The sequence below is a fragment of the Microcebus murinus genome, chromosome 15 (genome assembly GCF_040939455.1).
Source record: "Microcebus murinus isolate Inina chromosome 15, M.murinus_Inina_mat1.0, whole genome shotgun sequence".
In the NCBI taxonomy this organism is placed as follows: Eukaryota; Metazoa; Chordata; class Mammalia; order Primates; family Cheirogaleidae; genus Microcebus; species Microcebus murinus.
In genome coordinates, this window is record NC_134118.1 from 35812941 (window position 1) to 35837823 (window position 24883).

Below are 24883 nucleotides of genomic sequence, written 5' to 3' on the forward strand. Positions count from 1 at the left end.
GAGCCACCACGCCCGGCCAGGAAAGAATTATTATTTGTATTTGTTCATTCACAATTAATGTATTTACTTAGTAAAATCTCACAACAAATAATTTAGATGCTTGTTGGAAACATTTTTCCCACATTAAAGTTATTACAAGAAAACTCTTCTCCCCAACTTCTTTGGTTTCTAAAACATTTTTTTTCCTAAAACATTTCAAATTATTTTTGTCTCATTTCACAATCAGTTCAGAATCCAAGAAAAAAGGTGTCATTTACAGCCGGGCATGGTGGCTCATGCCTATAATCCTAGCACTCTGGGAGGCTGAGGTGGGAGGATCACACAAGGCCAGGAGTTCGAAACCAGCCTCAGCAAGAGCGAGACCCCCGTCTCTACTAAAAAAAGAGAAAGACATTAATTGGCCAACTAAAAATATATAGGAAAAAAATTAGCCGGGCAAAGTGGCACATGCCTGTAGTCCCAGCTACTTGGGAGGCTGAGGCAGAAAGATTGCTTGATCCAGGAGTTCGAGATTGCTGTGAGCTAGGCTGATGCCACAGCACTCTAGCCCAGGCAATAGAGTGAGACTCTGTCTCAAAAAAAAAAAAAAAAGATATCATTAACTGCACCCCTCTCCTCCCAACCCCCTGAAATGTGCCAGAAACCCTGAAAGACAGACAAAAAGCAACGGGGAGAATAGACACTTCAGATAATGAGACTTTTGGGTGGACCAAGTGGAAGCGGCCTATACTGTGTAACACCACCACATCTTGGTATTTGTACTGAGGTAACAAGCTTCTAACTACCACAACCTGGGCTGGTAGTTTCGGTAGAGCCATGTGGGATTTTCACCTTGGCAGGTCGTGTAGCCCAGGGTGGCTCTGTCCAAAGGCAAGTAGCTATTTTTATACCATTAGATGATGCTGGGCCTTAAGCAAGCAAATGGCAAGTGGGTCGACAGGCCTGGCGCAGGCCCTGAACCAGGGAGGGGTGAGGCAGAAGTTCAAGCTTTATGATGCAGGCTGCCGTGGCTCGACCTTGAGCAACATGGTCACAGCTCTCACTTAGGCAGGCACGGTCATGGCGAGAATCACGCTATAAAAGAAAGGGCGTTGTGGCGGTTCCTCAAAACAATTAAACACAGAATAACCATACAATCCAGCACTTTCACTTCCAGGGATATACCCAAAGGTGAAAGCAGGGACTCGAACAGGTATTTGTACACCCATGTTCACAGCACCATCATTTACAACGGCCAAAAGATGGGGAAAAAACCAAATGTCCCTCAATGGATGAATAAATAAACAAAAATTGACAGAGACGTGCAATAGGACATTAACCTTAAGAAGGAATAAAATTCTGATGCATGCTAGAACATGGATGAATCTTGAAAACATTATGTTAAGTGAAAAAAGCCAGACACAAAAGGACAAATGTTACATGATTCCACTTATAATGAGGGACCTAGAACAGTCAAATTCATAGAGAGAGAAAATAAAACAGTGGTTACCAGGGGCTGAGAGGAAGTGATAATGAGTTAGTGTCTGAAGGGTACAGAGTTTCAATGTGGGGTCATGAAAAAGTTCTGGAGATGGATGGTGGTAATGAATGCACAATATGAATGTACCATATATAAAAAAATTGTTAAAATGGTAAATTTCGTGTTATGTGTATTTTACCACAAGAAAGAAGGGGCAAGGGAACAATTAGACAAGAGCTGAAACAGAAAAGGAAATCCTGTTGGCTAACAGATACAAAGCTACATATAGACAGAAGGAATGAGTTCTGGTGTTCTACAGCACTGCAGGGTCAATATGGTTAACCATAATTTAGTGAGTATTTTTTAAAAACTAGGAGAGAGGATTCTGAATGTTCACAACACAATGAAATGATAAATGTTTAAGGTGACACAGATATGTTAATTACTCCCATATGATTATTATACATTATATACACATATCAAAATATCACTCTGTATCCCATAAATATGTACAATTATTACATGTCAACTAAAGATAAAAAGAAAAAAACTTCGAAAAGAAGGTTACAAGGACATAAAAAGAGAAATGGAGATACCCTGGGATCTCACTGAGAAGGGATTCAAGATGGAAGAGATAAATCTTTGTGCTTTTCGGAGCTTAAAAAATCTAATCAAGACAGGCAAGATATCTCAGCAGTCTGGAATTCTTCCCCTCAAAGAAACCAGGATTCAGTTCTAGGAACTACGGAGAAACAGGCTTTTATTTTTATTTTTTTTAAAACATACTTTTAAATTCCTCATAGTAAGAGCAATTGAGAGCTATACCTTCAAAGACTGAGGTAGCTATACTAAGGGTTACAGAAGTCTAGACAGGCTTGTGAGGGGGAAACCAGGAAGATGAGTGTAGAAAGTTCAGAGCATTACTAGGCAGAGACACAACTACTGCTTGGGCCCTGAAGGAATATGTTTGAGGAATTCATAGAATTAAGACTCAGTCAAGAGAAGGCACAGCAAAGAGGAAACCATTAAAGTGGAATCAGGCAGGCCAAGATAAACCGAGCCCAGGCCTGACGTTGATGTTGGTCTGATAGGAGAGTATCTCTTATGTAAGATTACTCAATGCAGCAAAGAGAAAAAAGATTTATTTGATCCATAAACGTTTCTAGTAGAACCAGAACTCAATTGCATCTTTCTTGCTTTAGGAGAACTCATAAAAAAAAAAAAAAAACCTAGAGCAATATCCAAATGGAAAATAAATATTAGACCAAAAAATAAAAAAAGATTAAAAATGTACTAGGTACTTTAGAAAAAAAGAGACCAAGAGACCAACACAAGAGGCTGATTAAATCGCTAAAAACTCAACTGAGCCTTCCTAAAAGGAAGAGGAGAACAGTTGAAGAGAAGCAAATCCTGGGGACACAGCCCACTACTACAGAAGGGCACACTCATGCCTGAGACAGACAGCAAGTGGCACACGCCCAAGGACTAGCCCCGCTAGGCCCTTAAAGACAAAAGCTCCCAAAATGTCAGCAGCCGCTCCCTTCCATGAATATACAGAGGAATCCTCCAGCTGAAGTAAGTAGGATAAAAAGGGGAAAATCCTCCCTAACAAAGTAGGTTCTAGAAGGCTCGGTGCATCCACAGTTTAAGAGGCGTTGGAAGCCACACAGTGTGCAGATCTCACCCTCTCTGCCCACAGACTTTGCAGACACTGTCCCTCAACAGAGTTTAGACACCGCTCAGCACGGAGTGCCAGGACCGAGGGACCACGAAGAAACAGAAACCCAAAGAAGAGAAGGAAGGAAGACCTAGTGACTGGGCTACTGCCAAGCAAATTTCTAAACACTGAGGGAAGGCCAGAGCCTTAGGAGCTGCTGGCTGGTGGGGAGTGAAATGCACAGGTGGCTCCTCCCAATCCCCCCCCTTACACCAAGTACCCAAATTAGCCTCCTGACTAATGGTGATCTCTCCCCGGGCGTCAAGTGCAAAGGTCTTAGACGATAAACAACTGGCATGAACTCATGCTGAAACCAAGGTAATGATGCTCTCTCTCTCCATCCTCCCTCCCTCTCTCGGGTAAATATGAAGTATTGGGAATAATTCTGCTTAAAATCAGTGCCTGGAGGGCTGGGGGGAGTCTTCCAAATCTCATGGATGTGAGGTTGATGATCTGATATTCCTGTAGTGTCTTATTAAGATTCTAGACTCAACGGCCGGGTGCGGTGGCTAACGCCTGTAATCCTAGCACTCTGGAGGCCGAAGCGGGAGGATCGTTTGATCTAAGGAGTTTGAGACCAGCCTGAGCAAGAGGGAGACCCCATCTCTACTAAAAATAGAAAGAAATTGGCTGAAAAACTAAAAATATATAGAAAAAAAAACTAGCTGGGCATGGTGGCGCATGCCTGTAGTCCCAGCTACTCGGGAGGCTGAGGCAGGAGGATTGCTTGAGCCCAGGAGTCTGAGGTTGCTGTGAGCTAGCCTGATGCCACGGCACTCTAGCCCAGGCAACAGAGTGAGACTCTGTCTCAAAAAAAAAAAAAAGATTCTAGACTAAAGTGAGGCTCCAGAGAGACCCAGGGTTGAACTACCATAAATTCAGAAACCTCGGAGAAAGTGCACACATTCTAGTGAAAGCAGCCCAGGCAGCGGCTGCTGTGGGCTCCCTAGCCGCACATGGGCAAGGAGAACCTCTCTGGTTAAAACAAAGAAAACAAGAAGTTGGGGAGGACTTCAAATTCTTCGAATGTTAACTCACAGATAATTTGACATAGGACTATAATCCTGAACTTTCATGTCGTGCCAGGGGTCTCAATCTCTGAATTTTAAATTTTTCCCAGAGAGTTCGTAAGAGAAGAGGGTTTATATTCAAAAACTCCTTTTTAGAGGTTAAATGCTGAATGCACTTTAGCTATGTGCCAGGTACTAGTTCTAAACTCTTTTCACGAATTCATTTATTTAATAGCTACAGCAATCCTATCAGGATAAACTGAGACACAAAGACATCAGGTAATTTGGCCAAGGTCACTCAGAACCAAGATTTTTAGCCAAGTGGTCTGGTTTTGGAATTCACCTTCTATTCACCCCCACTATGCTTCCCTATGGTGGGCCCCCTTACATGGCTGGCACTTTTTTATTGCCTTATCTTAACGTTGTTATTTAACAGATCACACAAGCCCTGATAAGCTGTACTGGATGTCACAGTTGAAAAGAATTTGGGATGAGGAAACAGATAAGGAAATGAACTTTCAACCTGGGGCAGAGCATGGCCTTGGAGCAGATTATTAGTGAATTCATCCACTCCAACTCAGAGCTTTCTAGGGGCACCCTCAACAGGGCACCCCCGCAGTCAGAGAGATCAACAAAGAAATGGGGGGGGGGCAGAAGGAGGAAGCACAGCTGCCCTGTAGGTCTGATGGGGCAAGAGCACAAAAGTCCAGGAATGTTACAAGAGGAGGATTCTCTTTCCCTAAACACTCCTGTCCTTTTTCCCTAAGCCTTCCTCTCCCTTCAGAGGTAGAGGGGTTACCTAGTTAGTGGGCAACAGACAATGGCCCTGTGTGGCAGGAAGGAGCGAGCAGGGTGGGGGCAACTGGGGAGTTGGTTTCTTTCCTCCTCCTCCTCCTCCTCCTCCTCCCCCCTCCTCCTCCTCTCTACATTTGGGAAGTGTGTCTATCCTTCAGGCTCAAACTTCCCCTCTCGGGAATCATCAAAGTCTAACCAGGTAGGCCGGGCGCTGTGGCTCACGCCTGTAATCCTAGGCCGAGGCGGGCGGATTGCTCAAGGTCAGGAGTTCAAAACCAGCCTGAGCAAGAGCGAGACCCCGTCTCTACTATAAATAGAAAGAAATTAATTGGCCAACTGATATATATAGAAAAAATTAGCCGGGCATGGTGGCACATGCCTGTAGTCCCAGCTACTCGGGAGGCTGAGGCAGGAGGATCGCTTGAGCCCAGGAGTTTGAGGTTGCTGTGAGCTAGGCTGACGCCACGGCACTCACTCTAGCCTGGACAACAAAGTGAGACTCTGTCTCAAAAAAAAAAAAAAAAAAAAAAAAGTCTAACCAGGGGACACTGGCAGTTAACAGCTACTGGCTCTGTCACCTTAGCTGATACAGGAGCACATGGCTTATCAGAAATACAAAGGTGACTTTAGTTCTCTAACTCCTGCCTCTCACACATCCACGACTCAGAATGTGGTCAGGAAGAGAGGCATTACCCATTGGCCATCTCCTAACAAAGTCTTCTAACAAAAGCTTCTGAGACATTTGAAAGAAGTTAAAGAAATATCTGTGTCTTTAATTAACTTCATAAATAGCTTATTACAAATTTTCTCCTTTTTAAGATTCATTTATTCAAGCATCAATCATTTATCTACTGTATGTTGTACTGCCAGGTTCCGTGCTCGGTGAGAGGAACACAAATGAACAGTGTCTGATTCCTGCTCTTATGGAGCTTGTAACCTCGTAAAGGAAAACACATATATAAAAACAAGAGCTTGCGAGTAGTATGCTTGCTACAATAGGGATCTCTCAGGGTTGTCAGTAAGAAGCTTGTCAATTCTCCTGGGAGGCAAAAAATGAGAGACAAAGCATTAAGTTAAAAGAGGGACCAGGAAAATGTGTTCTCACAGTGCCCAAGAGAGCAGAGATTTTAAAGTAAACAGGAAGAAGATGGAGAGTGGAGAGACTCCAGAGCCTGTAACATACATGAAGAAGAAAGAAGAACACCCACACATCTTGGTATTTTCCTCTTTCTATAATCTTCATGGTGCTTCCTTCCTCTCTTCCACTCACCAACCCCTCCTCTAGTTCTCCTCTTCCCACGTTCCCATGCCACTGAATCATTTTCACTTGAGACCGTTTTTAAAAAAAGAAAATTTTGGCTGGGCACAGTGGCTTGCGCCTGAAATCCTAGCACTCTGGGAGGCCCAGGCAGGAGGATCGCCTGAGGTCAGGAGTTTGAGACTAGCCTGAGCAAGAGGGACACCTCCTCTCTAGTAAAAAGAGAAAAAATTAGCCGGGCATCTAGGCAGGCACCTGTAGTCACAGCTACTTGGGAGGCTGAGGCAAGAGGCTCCCTTGAGCCCAGGAGTTTGAGGTTGTTGTGAGCTACGATGACGCCACTGCACTCTACCCAAGATGACAGAGCAAGACTGTCTCAACAACAAAAAAAATCTTTTTTGAAATATTTAAGCCATTTCCTTCTTTTAAAAAATCTATATTCAGAGGTTGGTCAATAGGGGAAAATTAAGTAATGATATATATTTACACCTAACATATACTAATAACTTTCCAAAGTTTGACAGTTTATGATTTTTAAGTAAACAAGGTCACACAACTTTTATCCTGCAATGAAATGTTATTACATACATTAAGTTACACATGTATTTGAAGGAATTCCCAGCCATCATACTCAGAAAACTGTTTATCCAACTATTAATTATTATGTAAGACTACCAGGAAAACAGGGCAGCACTGGAGGCCCTTAACCTTTCCCGTTCCCTGTTTTCCTTCTCCAAATCCTAGATCAGACTTTGCGACCTATTTGTGAGAAACGTGCCTCTTTCCTCTGTCAAGTTGTGATGGAAAAATCTTTCCCCGTTACTCTCCATACGCTGATTTTACAGCTTCCCTGCCCGATTTCCACATATAATTGACGGGGATCAGCACCTTAGAAGTCGAGTAGGAGGTCACAGCTGGGGCGCCCTCCCCCCAGCCTGGCAGGCACCGGCCAGGCACCTCGGCCCTTGCCCAGCACCTGTCCCGGACAGGCGGGCACAGGGCTGGCATCACACACCGAGAGCAAAGGCTGGGCCAATTGTAAAAGGTTAGGAACTCCTGGTCTGAAATGTGTTAGATATCACACAGGATACCCAGAGATAATCTCCCCTGGACACATCCAGCAACACGACATGGGGGGCGGGGGAGAACCCTCAATCACACACACAACACACACACACATACACACACACGCAGAAAAAAATACTGAAAGGAGACAACAACATGTTAAGTATGATGACTTTAGACAAGTGTGACTACTCTTAGGGTTTATTTCCAATGCTTCATTTCTCTAAGTTTCCCATGTTTTGTTCTAATCACATTATAATTTTTTTTTACAATCCCAGAATATCCTGAAGAGATATTCCCTTTTAGTTTAATAATATGATGCCATATTGAGATATATAAACACAAACACACACACACACACACAAACCCACCTTTACTCGGTAGAACTGTATGTCATGGAATTTGCTCTAACCTGAAAACCTCTCTGACATTCCCATATTGCCTTATAATTACATTTTTAACAATAATGTTATTTACGATGATTCATTCCAATAATAATAATTTAAGTTCTTTTAAATCTCTCAGACAAGCTATGGCTAGACTGTGTACGCCAGATTCTGAGGCAATGCCAATTTCAAATATTCTGTTTTGCCCAAATAAATCACTGAAACACTCCTGGAATCTCAATGGCTTGGATCCGATATAGCATTGAATATTAAAATAATAAAACTTCTTGCTTTCTCATAAGCCTAACACAACTACATTTACATGTTAGATCCTACCATACATTCACAGTTAAAGTCATAGTGTAGAGTCCAGCTTATCTACTCACTTGTGAGACGTTTCCACACAGGCATCACAATTGCAGTTTGGAAGAACTGCTTAATATTCTACTATGTTGATGCATTTAAATTTATCAAATCTCTTTTTCACGATTTTGGACTATAAGTTGTTTCTACTTTTTTGCCATAGTAAAGATGCTGCAATTTATTGAAACCTTAAAATCTGTACCCCCACAATATGCCGAAATAAAAAAAAAATAAATAAAAAAAATAAATAAATTAATTAATTAATTAATTTTAAAAAAAAAAGATGCTGCAAAGAGCATTTTATCTGCATTTGTCTTTCCTGGAACATGAATTACTAAATTAATAGACATGAAAATCATTATGACATTGACTATATTGGGGAAGAATTTAGAGCATACTTAGCTGGCACTGCCAAAAACCCATATGAGCCCATGCTATAAGAAATGAGATATTCTTAATAATTATTTCCTGGCTCTGCTGTCAACCTCCACCAAGTAACAAACTCTTTAAGTCCATTCTACAATTTCTAAATTAAGAGTGATAGCACCTGCCCCAGTAGTAAATCTGCTGAAGGTCAAATTGGTTGGTGTGGTGGAAAGGTAAAGTTATACAAACCTTAGCTGTTACAACTGGTAGACAGGCTATTTGGGGATCTCAACTCAGATTCCCACTGACTCATCTAGCTATTAAAAACTCCGGGAGTCCTCAATGTACTAAACACTAAGTTGATATTGAGCTTATAAAAATAGAGAAGCAGCAGGCCTTGTCCCGCAGAGCCGCATAGAAAAGCAGCGGAGAGAGAGGAGCCAAGACTCCAAGTGTTAAGATGGGGTGTGGACCCAGAGCACAGGTGCCAGAGGAGGCAGTATCTGAACTGGGTCTTGGAGGATGGAATTAGAAGAATAATCAGAATGAGATGAAAGCTTATGCGGGCGAAACAGCTTGAAAAAATGGACGGCACGTTCTGGGAATGCTGAGAGGTTTATGAGGCCAGAGTTCAGAAGAAAGAGGTGAGAACTCCGAGCCTGGAGAGAGCAACTGGACCCAGGTTAGGAAGGACCTTGTGTGCCAAGCTGAGGAGCTTGGACTTTACCCTGTAAACAAGAGGGAACCCAGCTAAGGCAGTGATCAGGGAAATAACGACCAGTTTTGTTTAAGACACCACCAGCAGCGGAGTGACAGGTCAACTGGAGCAGAGAGAATACCTAAGGGAATAACCCAGGTAACAAACGACGACAAGACTGCACGGAGAGCACAGAAACCTCGGATTTTCATCCAGACCAGCTGTAAAGTGACTTCTCATCTGCTAGGAATTCTCTCTTTGTGAAGCTCAAAATAACGAAAAAGAAGGATCAAACGAAAAAGCTTAAGAAGAGAAAAGTGATCTTAACTCCTCACATTTCCCCACTATCTCAGTCCATGTGGTCTCCTACAACACAATACCTTAGACTGGGTAATTTATAAATAATGGAAATTTATTGCAGAGGTTAAGAAGTCCAAGATCAAGGCACCAGGATATTTAGTGTCCTGCGAGGGGTCACTCCTCACAGATGACGCCTTCTATGTGTCCTCACGTGGCAGAAGCGAGAACAAGCTCCCTCGGGCCTCTTTATTAAGGGCACAAATCTCATTCATGGGGACTCCGTTCTCATGACCTAGTCACCTCTCGAAGTCCCCACCTGTTAATACTATTGCATGGGGGATTAGATTTCGGCATATGAAGACCATAGCACCTGCTTTCTTCAGAACAGCAACTTAGGTGCAGCAAAGAGAATAAAAAAATACACTCTTCTCTCCACTGAATTCAGTGATTCCTACTAAAAAAAAAAAAATGGGGCCAGCAAGAATATTAGACATCAGACAAATCACACAAATACTCTTGTTTTCAGCAGAAGTGTAGTAAGCCATTTCATCTAACTGAACTGAGCAAGAAAAAATGCAAAAATCAGATAATGGGTAATACACATAAATAAAAAGGACCAAAATGAGCTCATACTACAAAAAATAAGATATTCCTAGTAATTATTCACTGCTTCTCTATTTTACAAGATGGACAAATTTTTTGTTATTCCAAAAAACAAACTGGAATATTACATTTAGAATTCATAAGAGGGCAGAACCAATTACAATCTATATGATATATAGATTGTACTGTATTGATATCTAGATAAATACTAACAGTTTTTCCCCTATGAATAAAAACAAGATTAAATAAAATGGACTTATTTTGTTTGACCATCTTCCTTAAATATTTTTTTTTATAAAAGGAAGACAATATATCAAATAATGTCCTTTTTAGGATGCTTTAATAAAGTTATACTGCATGATTTTGTGTTAAGCTCTATACCGGGTGCTTTTACATGTGTTCATTTAATGCTTCCAACACAAGGAAATGTTGTTCAGTGGAAGGAACACAGACTTAAACAGACTTAGAGTCAGACAGACCTAGGTGTGAAACGGGGCTTTGTGACTTCATGCTAGCACTTAATTTTTCCTCTAGCTTGTATCCCTTAAAAAACACCCATTTTTTTTTAAAATCTGATGTTTTTTGTTTTTTTTTTTTTTTGAGACAAGAGTCACACTCTGTCACCTGGCTACAGTACAGTGGCATCATCATAGCTCACTACAACCTCAAACTCCTGGGTTCAAGTGATCCTCCTGCCTCAGCCTCCCAAGTAGCTGGGACTATAGGCGCACACTACAACGCCCAGCTACTTTTCTCATTTTTAGTAGAGACCGGGTCTCACTCTTGCTCAGGCTGGTTTCGAACTTCTGAGCTCAAGCAATCCAGAATGCTAGGATTACAGGCGTGAGCCACCCGCACTGGCCTTAAACTTCATTTTTTCACAGCTATCTAAGCTGAGCTTAGATATCTGAGCTGATATGCAAGTGGTAGAGGACGATTCATTTTGGGCACTTGGGTTCTAGGCACTATTCTAGAGTTTCTGCCACTAATCCATCCTGTCACATAACTAGCTCAGCTTCCTGACGTGTGACAGTGGAGGGAACTGAGTGAAGTATTTCCCTTCACCTACATCGCAACAGTGCACAAAGGTAGCATCTGCTTTCCGATTGCTTCCAAGTTCATTTCTCGGGATGGAATTTTGCTGGGTTTGCAGCAGCAAGACATCTGTTATCTTCTGTGGTAACTCAAATTTCTTTCAAGTTTTGAAACACCTCATAATCATCTTAAAAATGCCATTTGAATAGTGCATCCTTAATTTTCTACATCATAAAACAATTTTATTTCACCTCTCAATTTTAAATTTTATTCCTAAACAAAATAGTTATTTCTCTTCACATGGAGCTAAGAAGACAAAGCTAAAGAAAAGTTGATACTATATGTATTTCTGTCTAAACCTTCTTGCTCTTTAGCTTTCTTTTGGATATACTTTCCAAGCTCTATATTGAAGAAGAGGCAATTATGCCTTGAGTACCTTCCATATCTTCTATCCCCTCTGGGAGAGCCTGACTTCTGAACCCCCACCTCAATCCCAGACGATGGGTTTTTGACCAAAAGTAGAGAGAGAATAAAAACGTGAAACATAATATCAAAATAAAGACATTCCTTTCTCGTCCAGGTATGGTGGCTCATGCCTGTAATCCTAAGACTTGGGAGGCTAGAGCAGGAGAATCGTTTGAGGCCAGGGATTTGAAAGCAGCCTGAGCAATACAGCAAGATCCTGACTCTACATTTTTTTTTTTAATTAGCTGGGCATGGTGGTGCATGCCTATAGTCCCAGCTACTCAGCAGGCTGGGGCAAGGAGGATCACTTGAGTCCAGGAGTTTGAGGTTACAGTGAGCTGTGATGATATCACTGCACTCTAGTCCAGGTAACAGAGCAAGACCATATTTAAAAAAAAAAAAAAAAAAAGACATTCCTTTCTGAGGAAAAAGATAGTTGGCAAAAAATTCATATATGTATGCAGTTTAAATGCAGAATATTACAGTCAGGACTTTTTTTTCCTTGAGGAATGTCATAATTATTCTTAGGTTTAAATTTCATTAAGTTTTTGTTTTTAGGTACAGTAAGCCTTGAAAATACTCTAAAACTTCTTTTTCTAAATCATAGTAAAAAATGGAAGAAATTGAAGAATTGAAATAATTGCCTTTTAAGAAATTTTTTTGATATTTAGATTTTTAAATACTGGTTTCTAACAAAAGATCAGACAAAAAATTAGATTTTTATCTACAAACTCTGAAATGTATTCTATAGTGTAACATTAAAAGAGTAGGCATGCTGTGTTGTTTTCTTGACTCTATCACTTATTGGAACACTCATGAAATGGTGTTTAATAACTATTGACTGACTGATGGGGAAGAGTTATATATAGCCAAAGGGCAGCCTTAGAAAGCGACCTAACTAAACCCATAGACCCTAGTATAAATGAAAAATGAAGGGCCACATGCGGTGGCTCACATCTGTAATCCTAGCACTCTGGAGGCTGAAGTGAGAGGATTGTTTGAGCTAAGGAGTTCAAGATAGAGAAAAATCAGGCTTTTTAAACAAAAAAAAAAAAAAAAAAAAAAAGAAAAAGAAAAAAGGAGTTCAAGAGTAAGACCTTGTCTCCACTAAAAATAGAAAGAAATTGCCAAACAACTAAAAATATATAGAAAAAAAAATTAGGCCGGGCAAGGTGGCTCATGCCTGTAATCCTAGCACTCTGGGAGGCCAAGGTGGGTGGACTGCTTGAGGTCAGCAGTTCAAAACCAGCCTGAGCGAGACCCCCGACTCTACTCAAAATAGAAAGAAATTAATTGACCAACTAAAAATATATATACAAAAAAAAAAAAAAAAATTAGCCAGGCATGGTGGCGCATGCCTATAGTCCCAACTACTGGGGCGGCTGAGGCAGGAGGATCACTTGAGCCCAGGAGATTGAGGTTGCTATGAGGTAGGCTGATGCCATGGCACTCACTCTAGCCTGGGCAACAAAGTGAGACTCTTGTCTCAAAAAAAAAAAAAAAATTAGCTGGGCATGGTGGCACATGCCTATAGTCCCAGCTACTGGGGAGGCTGAGGCAGGAGGATCCTTTGAGCCCAGGAGTTTGAGGTTGCTGTGAGCTAGGCTGACGCCACAGCATTCTAGCCTGGGCAAGAGAGTGAGACACTGTCTCAAAAAAAACAAAAAGGAAAAATGAAGAAAAGAATCTATAGCTGGGAACGGAGCCAAAGATGACAGTCCACAAGGATACCAAGACAATTCAATGGGGAAAGAATTCTCTTTTCAACAAACAGTACTGAGACCACTGGGTATCCACATGTAAAAGAATAAATACGAACCCCTTCCTCACACCATATGCTAAAATTTAAAGTCAAGATGGGTCATAAGCCTAAATAAAAACTATGAAACTAAATAGGCCGGGCACGGTGGCTCACGCCTGTAATCCTAGCACTCTGGGAGGCCGAGGCAGGCAGATTGTTCGAGGTCAGGAGTTCAAAACCAGCCTGAGGGCCGGGCGCGGTGGCTCACGCCTGTAATCCTAGCTCTTGGGAGGCTGAGGCGGGCGGATTGCTCAAGGTCAGGAGTTCAAAACCAGCCTGAGCAAGAGCGAGACCCCGTCTCTACTATAAATACAAAGAAACTAATTGGCCAACTGATATATATATTAAAAATTAGCCGGGCATGGTGGCGCATGCCTGTAGTCCCAGCTACTCGGGAGGCTGAGACAGAAGGATCGCTCGAGCCCAGGAGTTTGAGGTTGCTGTGAGCTAGGCTGACGCCATGGCACTCACACTAGCCTGGGCAACAAAGCGAGACTCTGTCTCAAAAAAAAACAAAAAAAAATAAATAAATAAATAAATAAAAAAAAATAAAAAAAAAACCAGCCTGAGCAAGAGTGAGACCCTGTCTCTACTATAAATAGAAAGAAATTAATTGGCCAACTAATATATATAGAAAAAAATTAGCCAGGCATGGTGGTGCATGCCTGTAGTCCCAGCTACTTGGGAGGCTGAGGCAGGAGGATTGCTTGAGCCCAGGAGTTTGAGGTTGCTGTGAGCTAGGCTGACACCACTGCACTCATTCTAGCCTGGGCAACAAAGCGAGACTCTGTCTCAAAAAAACTATGAAACTAAATAAACTAAAAAACTCTTAGAAGAAAGCACAGAGGTAAATCTCCGTAACTTTGGGCCTTTTTAGATATGATACTAAAAACATAAGCAACAAAATAATAAAATAGGTAAACAGGACTTCATCAAAATGTAAATCTTTTGTGCTTCTAAGGATACCATCACAAAGATGAAAAGACAACCTATAGAATGGGAGAAAATATTTGCAAATCATGTACCTAACAAAGGTCCAATATCCAGAATAAAAATCTCTTACTTCTCAACAATAAAAAGACAAATAACACAATTTAAAAATGGGCAAGGGATATCAACAGACACTTCCCCAAAAAGGATATACAAATGGCCAATGAGCACATGAAAAGACACTCAATGTCATTAGTCATTCTGAAAATGCAAATCAAAACCACATGAGATACCACTTCATGTCCACTAGAATAACTATTTAAAAAAAAAAAAAAAACAGAAGAGAACAAATGTTGACAAAGTTGTGGAAATCCTAGAATACATGTATATTGCTGGTGGGATTGTAAAATGATGCAACCACTTTGACAGTTCCTCAAAATGTTAAACATAGAATTACCATATGACCCAGCAAATTTCCACTAGTAGGTACACATTCAAGAAAAGAGAAAAAATATGTCCACACAAAGTTACACATAAATATTCACAACATTATTCATAACAGCCAAAAAGTAGAAATATCCCAAATGTCCAAACGTCCAAGTAATGAATGGTTAGACAAAACATGGTATGTCCATACAACAGCATATGCTTTGGCAACAGAAAAGAATGAAAGACATGCATGAAACTTGAAAATGCTAAGGGAAAGAAACCAACCACTAGAGACCACACATTTCATTTATCTGCAAGTGTCCGGAATAGACAAATCTACTGAGACAGAAAACAGGGAAATGAAGCAATGAAAATGTTCTAAAATTGCACAGTGGTGGCTGTACAACTCAGTGGATATACTAAAAACCATGGAATGGTACACTTGAAATGGGTGGATTTTATGGTATGCAAATTATATCTCAATAAAGCTATTTGTAAAAAATTGAATAAAAAACAAAAAAAAAAGGAAAGTCTGGCATCTGCTAGAGAAGAAACAATGACCACAAAAAGCCAAGTCACCACCAAGGTGCAGGGAGCAACAGAACCCGAGTTGGGGAGGGCAGTCCCAGAGCTGCGCCAGGCCACAGCCTCACTCAGCCATGCAGGAAGCGAGGCTGGGGAGTGGGGCGGGAAGCCCAAGCGGACGTCCCTGCTTTCTAGGAGCTTCCATGGCACAGAGTGAAGGAAAGAGTGGTGGAGTCATCACACGGCGTGGGACTGCTTCACGAAGAGGACGGCCACCTGGGGAAGGAGCGGAGTCCTGCCACAGTCTAACAAAGTTCCTGAACTAGAATGCGGACAGAGGGCGAGATTCCCTGAAGAACCCAAACTTGAGCTGAAAAAGGATGAAATAAGGGTTAATTTGGGGAAAAAAAAAAAAAAGTGTGTGGGGGGAGGCGGGGAGAGGTTTGAACAAACTGCAGACACAAGGTACCTGCGGCAGGAGGGAAAGTGTCACACGTAAGCAAGTAGACGAGAGCTCGCGTGGCCGTGAGGCAGAGACCAAGAGCAGAAGTGTGCGAGGGGCCTGAGACAGCAGCCAGAGCATGCCGGCCTCACAGCCACCGTCGGGACTGGGTTTAAATGCTAAGGCCCAGGGAAATGCACTCAAAGGTCCTAAGTAGGTGCCTGATGTGGACCAACTTGCACTGTGGGGAAAAGGACAGGAAAGGACCAAAGTAGATGCTGGCAGACGTGTTAAGGGGCTCCCACAGCAGGCCAGGGAAAAGAGGAGGGCGGCCTAGACTCAGGAAGGGGCAACAGGTGTCACGGGAAGTGGTTAACGGGCGTGCTGCTCTGGCCTCTGTGAGGCCTGTAGGGTCAGTGTCCCCTCTGTCTTCATTTCACATACCCCCTAACTAACCCCCAATAACTAAGGTAACCTGAACGCTCGTCTCTGTTCCAATACTTAGCTCACCACCGATACGGCAACTGGCACTCTGAGCTCCCAACCTCCATCACCAGAGACCTGGCCATTCTCAGCTGCCCTGCTTTTGCTGAGGGATAGCCCTGACATAAACCTGAACACGTCCATTTGCTGAAACCCACCTGCCAGCATATGCAAATTAAACTTACTCTAGCCCTTCCCAATCCCTGCTCCAAAACTGCAAGTTAGATCCCATCAGTCCCCTGCTTACAACCTTTCAGTATGTCCCCACTGGTGTTAGGGTTTAAACCAAACCCAAATTTGCAAATTAAATCTTCCTCAAAATTCTGGGACGAGGGGTATTCAATTTCATAAAAATGAAATATAATATTAAGAATCCCTAAGAATTGTCTACTTGGTGACAAGGACCACAGACACTATACTAAAGGTAGGTTAATTCTGTCTCCTCCACTGGGAGGCCAGCTCCAAGCAGACAGAAACTCTAGATCAAGACCTGGCACACAACACAGGCTCCATAAAATTGCTGAATGAATGAAAGCACCAGGTCCCAAGAGGACTGATGGCAAATTTTAAGCAATGTTCTTTCTGCATCAATCAGAAAGAATGAGTATGTAAGGTTCATAATATATTGGTTCAAGAGTTTTTTTTCAGTTACAAAAGTTATCCAGAGTTACAAGAAAATATGGATAATCAAAGAGAAAAAGTGACCAACTCTATAAGTTTTTAAGGAAATGTGTATTAACAGAATTTTAAGTTATCATTATATCTCTACTACAATATCAAAAACGTTTCTTCCCATGAAGCCTCATCCAGGCAGGAAGCAGGAAGCAGAAAGGGGGCGAAGACAGCAGGACACCCTTGGAAGTATGTCATTATTGGGGCCCACAGTGGCTCTGTCTTCCTGAACAATAACGCTGCAAGATTTAACAAGCTCTATAAATGTTTCATAGTCTTTAACTGCATGATCACTCCTCTTTATGAAATATACCTCAAGGAAACAGATGATTCCAAAGGGGGAAAAAGGAACTTATAAAATAGGTACATGGCCTAATGGTAATAACAATAATAATGAAAAACCGGAAACATTTCAAATGGCCAACAACAGGATTAAGCACACTACGGAATGCCCAGGCTGTGGACTCTACAGCCATTAGAAAGACATTATGTGGATCCCATTGACACTTTGCATATGTATATTATTTCTATAAATGTATCAGGATTTTTTAAAAAGCAGAAAATAGTAAAACCCAATTCTGACTATGTAAAAAGGGTTATACATACTCTGCAAAAGATATATAAACAGAGAGGGTTACAAAATATGATGTTTACTGGCATTCAAAGTAAATCTATTAAAATGACCTGCGTTTGTGACCTCTGAATGCTCTGGACCTGTGGAAGCAGAAAATAAGCATTTGGTAGCTGCTTTGCAGACCCTTCTGTAGAGATTCTGCGAGTGCCAATTCCAGATACCTGCAGAAAAAGAAAGAATTGTTCCTCTGAGTTTTAAAACACATTTGCCATAATCCTAAAACACCTCTCCGAAGGAAATCCGTATCCATTACCATGGCCTTCAAGAGTCTACTAATCCAGCCGGGCTTGGCGGCTCACACCTGTAATCCTAGCATTAAGTGGGACTTCAGGAGTTCATGACTAGACTGAGCAAGAGTGAAACTCTTCCTCCCTAAAAATAGAAAAAATTAGCCAGGCATAGGAGCACATGCCTGTAATCCCAGCTACTTGGGAGGCTGAGGCAGAAGGATCTCATCTTGAGTCCAGGAGTTTGAGGTTGCTGTGAGCTAGGCTGACAACAGGGCACTCCAGCCTGGGCAAATCTGTCTCAAAAAAAAAAAAGAAAAAAGACTCTACTAATCCAATTATCATGTTTATCTTCATCTACAAAAAACTTGATGACTGTTGCTGCATTTAAGTTGAATGTTTCTCATTGTTGCAAATCTTTTTTACAAGTAGACAACTCTTCTGATATGGGACCACCCGTTTAATGGAATCCAGTGAGAAGTAACTGCAGGCCGGGCGCGGTGGCTCACGCCTGTAATCCTAGCACTCTGGTAGGCCAAGGCAGGTGGATTGCTCAGAGTCAGGAGTTCGAAACCAGCCTGAGCAAGAGTGAGACCCTGTCTCTACTATAAATAGAAAGAAATTAATTGGCCAACTAATATATATAGGAAAAAATTAGCCGGGCATGGTGGCGCATGCCTGCAGTCCCAGCTACTCCGGAGGCTGAGGCAGGAGGATCACTTGAGCCCAGGAGATTGAGGTTGCTGTGAGCTAGGCTGACGCCATGGCACTCACTCTAGCCTGGGCAACAGAGTGAGACTCTGTCTCAAAAAAAAAAAAAAAAAAAAAAAAAAGTAACTATAGAAATGATCTATCTTAGCACTTATTACTTTTTTTTGAATTTTTTAATTAATTTATTTTTCTCAGCATATTATGGAAGTACAAATGTTAAGGTTAGGTATATTGCCCTTGCCCCACCCCTCTCGAGTCAGAGCTTCAAGCGTGTCCATCCCCCAGCTGGTGCGCATCACACTCATTATGTTTGTATATACCCAAACACTTAAATTACTTGATGCCACATCCTGTTAAAGATGCCGTAAGTACCACTTAAGGTAAAGATTCCTATTTCTGTGAATGCCAATGAGACTCTTGACGCTCCCTCCTAGTATCTTGATGTGCACAACGAGCTCCCTGGGAACCGACCCCCAAGCACGCAGGCAAAATCGCCACAGGTTCTCCTGACAGCTCCCTCCCTCTCAACTGTTTATGAGATGAGAGCTGTGAGTTTTAGAAGCCTGCTATATCTTATACTAGGAAACTGTGCATGGCAGATTTCTTTGTTTTGTCCCAATACTCTTCAAAGATCCACGGTAGGGACAGAGCTCTGTAGTCTGTACTGAGGACAGCCAACTGTGGCAGGTCAGGCAGAAAATGGTAAAAGCTGATGAATTTAACATCACTAACCATCTTCTGTTTTAATGACATAAACCAGGTGGCAACATTTCCAAAAGTCTTTTATAAAATACCCAGACCCCTCTTGTGAAGTCAACAACCAGATTATGTGACAAAAGGGAGAAGTTACTCACATGATAGGAAAGGACTCCATATGAAGAGGTATTAATAAATAAAGAGCTTTCAATGCTTCCTTCTTCAGTAGGCAAGAAAATAATTCTGAAGGAAGTTTTCCCCATTGCTGGAATTACCTGAAAGACAGGTACCCAATTAGCCATGTGAAATGGCATCTTTGATAAATTGTCTTTCACAGACTTTCTTTTTGACAATTTCTATTAACAAGTATTTCCATATTCTGCACCCTTGATTTATCAGTATCATAAATCCATGAGAATACCCAAACTGATCAGCATCTAACAATCTCAGAGGATACATCAAAGAACATGCCACTAACTTAAGGGCAAGGTAGTTGCTAAGCCCTTCACTTCAGAATGGAGCTGGGAGACTCACATCTTTCCATTTCATCCTCTTCCACACCCACACAGCCAAGTGTCTTTCTCTAACATGGTTCTATCTCTCTCTCAAATACGGAGAACAACCAATGTGCAAACATGTTGACATGTAATAAAAAAATCAACATTTTCCTGGAATGTCATAGACCAAATATTGGGCTTCCCCTCACATGCCCTTAGTCCCAGTATTTTTAAAAAGTGCATAATATGAGGCAGACATAGTAAGCAAAATAAATAAAAACCTACTAGCAATTAGGCTCTTCATTAAAAGTTAAAGACCACTGAAATTAAAACTATCAGACGACTAGGGTTTTGAGCTCTGTGTTATGGTGCAAATTAGCTTTATAAAGAGCCGTTCACTACCTTGCAGGCCTACATTTAGAAAGGAGCTCTAACTTTCTTAGTAAGTTTGAGAGGTGGAAGAGCTCACAACTATAAACCTGTGTAAGTTACTAAATGCCTCAGCATTTGTAGTCATTTCAAGACAAATAATATAAACTTTCTTTAGCTCTGATAAAGCCATGTTAAATATACATATACATGACTACCTAGTTTAGACTCTTCAAACTTTTTTTCCCCAGGTAGATATCAAGAGCTACTAAAATTATAAAAATGAACAATTGGACAAGTAAATGCCAAAGCGAACACACAGAAGGAAAAGGTTTGGGTAGCAGAGAAAGGGGAGACAGGGAGCAGAATGTAAAAACTGCAGGCCAAAGAAAGCAAGAAAACCTGGCAGGCTGCCCTAGCATAGTTTCCAGGAGTACATCAACACTCACCCTGCAAGGAACGGGAGGCACATGGAAGTGTCCAGCAGCTGTAAACACCGAATTCACCACGACCTCGCTGTCCCTGCTGGGGTTGTAAGCATAGAGAATCTTTGCTGCAGGATGTCCCAAGAACCTAGGAGGGGAAACAGAGAGAAATCAACATATTGTGAAGGTTATAAATATTACTAATAATACACACCTATTTTTAAACCCAGAAGGCTGCTGATGTTCATCACAAGGTTAAAAACAACAATTATTCAATCCTGCTGGTAATAAAACATTCCATCTACAGCAGTCAAAAACCATAAAACAAAACACTTTCTTTTATAAGACGTATGCCAACCCACAGGAGCACCCCATTGGTTTCTGTGTTAGAAGAATTCAACACACCTAGACCATTAAATGCTTGCAAAAAAGAGTACATAATGGCACTTAACTGGCACTTCTCTGACTTGGGTCTCTAATTCAAATGAAAATATGTTTAGATAAGAAACTGTAGTCATAGAAAACCCCACATTTTGTTAAGGTTTGTTTTCTGAGTAAATTTGGGGGGGGGGATTATATTTCCAACTGGCAGCAAGACTTTATTTTATTAGGTCTTATGAAAGGAAAACGTAATTGTTGCTAAAGGCTGTTCTCCTGAGAGAAATAAAAACCCTGTGGCACTTTGCGGCTGTGGTTCTCATCCATTTAAATTACGAGCCTTTCAGAAACCTCCGATGAAAGCTCTGGCTCCTCCCTCCACCAACCTACACTTACAGAAAGTTTTCTACGTAATTTCAAAACCTTCCACAAACCTCACAGTGAGACTCGCTGCTCTATGGCAAACACACTAAATCGCGAAGGACTTCATGCCAGTTCTTTCTGGCAGCGCTCTTCACCTGCAAGGACGGACGGCTCTGACAAAGGAACTGCCGGAGGAAAGGAGAAGGGGGTCTCTGGCCCACCTACGAAGTTCCCTCTAATCACTTAACTCTGGCTCCTACTGCCCAATACCAAATCCAGGCTCCATTATATTGCAATGAATAGGGAAGCAGCAAAAATGTCACTGAAGCCATTTCTCCAGTGGACCCAAATACACAGTTGCCATCAGTATGGACTAGAAATAAAACTATATATTCTAATTTAAGCAAACAAATAAACAAAACTCATTCATTATGTTTGTATTTCTCTGATTTTATTCCAATTCCTCAGGTACTAAAAATGTGTGCTTTAGGAGAAATGAAATGCATGTTGTTTCTCTTATGTACAATGGGATTTCCAAAATACTGTTTACTACCATCAAATCCTTGGAATTTTTCTTTTCGCTTTCACTCCTGTTTTTAATCACTAGTCTTAAAAGTTTAAAACATCCAAATGTACATTTGAAAGCATAAGTTCTTTACATCCAGCTACAAATGAAATGCATATTGATGCGATATTATAAATCAAAACCTTGATTTTTCTTTAATGTTCTTAAATAAAACAATTTAAAAAAAAAACAAAAGTTTTTTACACCACCAGACACACATAAAGGGCTACCTCAGTAAGCCCTATCTCAGAGTACTTAGGTCTTATTTGCCTTTCTTCCCACAATTAAATTAAATAAATAAATACTTCTGTGGTTTTAAGGTTTTAAAGTAAATAATAATGAATCAATCATCAAAGTTATTAATACCTATCCTGAAGCTTTATATCCCCCATTCACACAACTGAAACACAAGATTTCTGGTTTCAAAGGACACAAACGTCTACCAGAAAAATGCATCAGAAAACAAGACTGCAAGACTGCCATGCGGCAAAGCTGGTGGCTGCAGTCACCGGAAACCTGACCAGCCCTCACGGAGAATGCTAGCTAAAACCTAGCGACCACTGTGCTATTTTTGTTCTATTTTTTTTTTCAATTCTATTTTTAAAAGTGTTATGAGGATATGAATTTCCTTCACTAGTGACAACTGGAAGATACTCTTTTAATTTAATACCACAAAAGAATGATTAAAATCTCTTATGAATGAGTGGCACTTTTCATCTCAGGACCAACAGAATATTAACTCTTAAAATAAGCCCTAAGAAATAAGCAGAACGCAATAGAATAACTGGATCCTGATTTCGCATCCTAGAAGGAAATCAAACCTACAGAAAGGGATGGAATTTGCTCCAGGTCAACATCAAAACAACAATAGCAAAACCTGAACTAGGGCAGTGAGGAAATCAGAACTCTCTGGCTGAAGTTTTACTCTAATGCTTATAACTTACACCATTTGTTAGAAGATAAAACTTGACTCATTTAAAATGTGTTATAATTTAGACTAAAGGTTGTTCTTATTGAGATTTTTTTTTTAACTTCAGCAAAATAACTTATTCCCATTATTATATCCTGGCTCTCACTAACAAGAAAAACAGCAGAGTGAATGCTGGCTTAGGAATCAGATTTATTCTACCACTCCTCGTGAAATAACCTTGGGCAAAGGACATTACTTCTCAGCAACAAATGCGTGAACACATCTGTAGGCAGTACATGCTCAAATACGGAGATATCTGGAAACGATACACAACACACTCAGATAATGCCTGCCTGCAGGATCCTTACAGGAATGATGTAAAACTCAAAGGACAGAGCCATGATTATGCTTTGAGAACTATAAAGTACTATATAAGCATAAATGAACCATCCAAAAGTGCCTCAAATCTAATAACTAGTAATCCTTTCAAATCAAAGACTTGAAACATTCTTTCTACATGTCTAGCGATCAGGACCAGCAATTAATGTAAATCACTAATTAACATATGTAGCTAATATACAGTTGGCACTCTATATCCACAGATTTTACATCAGCGGATTCAAGTAACCTCCATCGAAAATATTAAGAAAAAAATAAATAAAAAATAAGAATATAACAAAAATATAAACAAACAATACAGTATAACAACTATGTAGTATATGCATTGCACTGGGTTGTATTAGTAATTTAGAGATGATCTAAAGGATAAGGTAGGAGGAGGAAGGATTTGTATAGGTCATATGAAAATACTACACTGAGGGACTTGAGCATTCCCACACTTTGGTATCTGCAGGAATCCTAGAACCAATCCCCCATGGAAACTGAGGAATGACTTTATATACATATCCATGTGCACTGATTATAGGATTTTTTTATGTTACTTAAGAGCAAAATACACATATTAGACAGCCAGGAGCCTACGAAATGTGATTATTGCCCCAATCTAGCCATACTGACTACTATCCATCTTATATCTACCAGTCTATCATTATTCATATTCTTTAAACTAGGTCCTGCGTTAAAATTTCTTCTTACAATAAAGATTTTTCACAGAGGCAAAGTATTCTCTCAGAATTTGAAATCAGTGAGATTATGACAAATTCAGCTGATTTATGTTACCAGCTAAATTATCATAAATTCAGCTTCTAGTAGTTTCTTTATCTAAGAGTAAAAATATAAAAATTCAAAAGAAGCAGACACCTAGAAGCTTATTAAGTCAGTGAACTCCCTTCACAGTTTTTTTTTTTCTTCTTCCTTGCATAAAATTTCCTTTAAAAGGCTCACTAAGGTACTTTTAAACTCTAGGTTCATTCTCCTTCACTGCAGGACGTGGAAAGTGATCCAGAGGAGTCAGGGAGGGCATGCCAGGAGGCCACCGCAAACCCGCCCCAGACGCTCTCCAATGACCATTCTCAAAACTTTGCTTCTAACTCAAAAAGCTCTTCGTAAAACTGAAGTGATGTACTCAGGCCATTGAACAAGCAGAGCTTTTACTCTTCAAACACTCGGTTACTCTCACCGTTGAAATTACTAATTTGAAGTTATAACTTTCCAATGTTGTTATACCTGGCATCCGGGGCGCTTAACACTTTAAGTTCCAAACTTTATCACGCATAACAAGAGTCCTTCCATTGCCTCCTCTCCATAGCTTGACCCTTCCCCTTAAACTTTTCGAGGTTCCCAGAGTAGGCCCTCGAGCAACACTCAGATCACAATCCCTTCATTTCACAGTTCTTAATGTTACATACTGTAAATCAGTTCCACTTACACAATGTCTTCCCCGCTTAACTTGATGTTCCAAAGTCTCTATCGTCATAATCATAAATACAGTGCAGTTTTGAATACAGAAGGCACAGCAAGAAGCAAAAATAAGTAAATGAGTCTAGCTTAAAAGAATTCAGAAACCATCAATATTTAGAGATTTTTCGTTATGAAATAACCTAGTTTCAGAAAAACAAAGACTTAACATTGACTTATTAAATCCCAATCACTAAAAAAGATTAAAAGATATATTTATTAAAAACTAAAGAAAGGTTACTTGATATCTTGTGATATAGGGAGGAAGAAAAAAAAATCTAAAGAAAGGAGCTGGGCACAGTGGCTCATGTAAATAATCCTAGCACTTTGCAAGGCAGAGGATCACATGAGACCAGGAGCTCGAGACCAACCTGGACAACATGGCAAGACTCCATCTTTCAAAAAAATTGTTTTTAAAAAATTAGCTGGGAGTGGTTACACACACTTTTA

The 24883-nt window shown here is 40.7% G+C and overlaps 1 protein-coding gene across 6 annotated transcripts in view; it reads right to left on the reverse strand.

Annotated features, from left to right (window-relative positions):
- TMEM131L (transmembrane 131 like) overlaps positions 1-24883 on the reverse strand; it is a 161645-nt gene that overhangs the window by 60918 nt on the left and 75844 nt on the right. For 4 of the 6 annotated variants that reach the window (XM_012783657.3, XM_020280150.2, XM_020280154.2 and 1 more), the window contains 3 exons: positions 20385-20508; positions 19228-19344; positions 17486-17596 (listed from right to left, as the gene is read on the reverse strand). In XM_012783657.3, coding sequence (XP_012639111.2) covers positions 17486-17596; positions 19228-19344; positions 20385-20508 — 352 coding nt within the window. The remainder of the gene's footprint in view (positions 1-17485; positions 17597-19227; positions 19345-20384; positions 20509-24883) is intronic. The other 2 variants (XM_076010569.1, XM_020280152.2) reach the window with 2 other exon arrangements.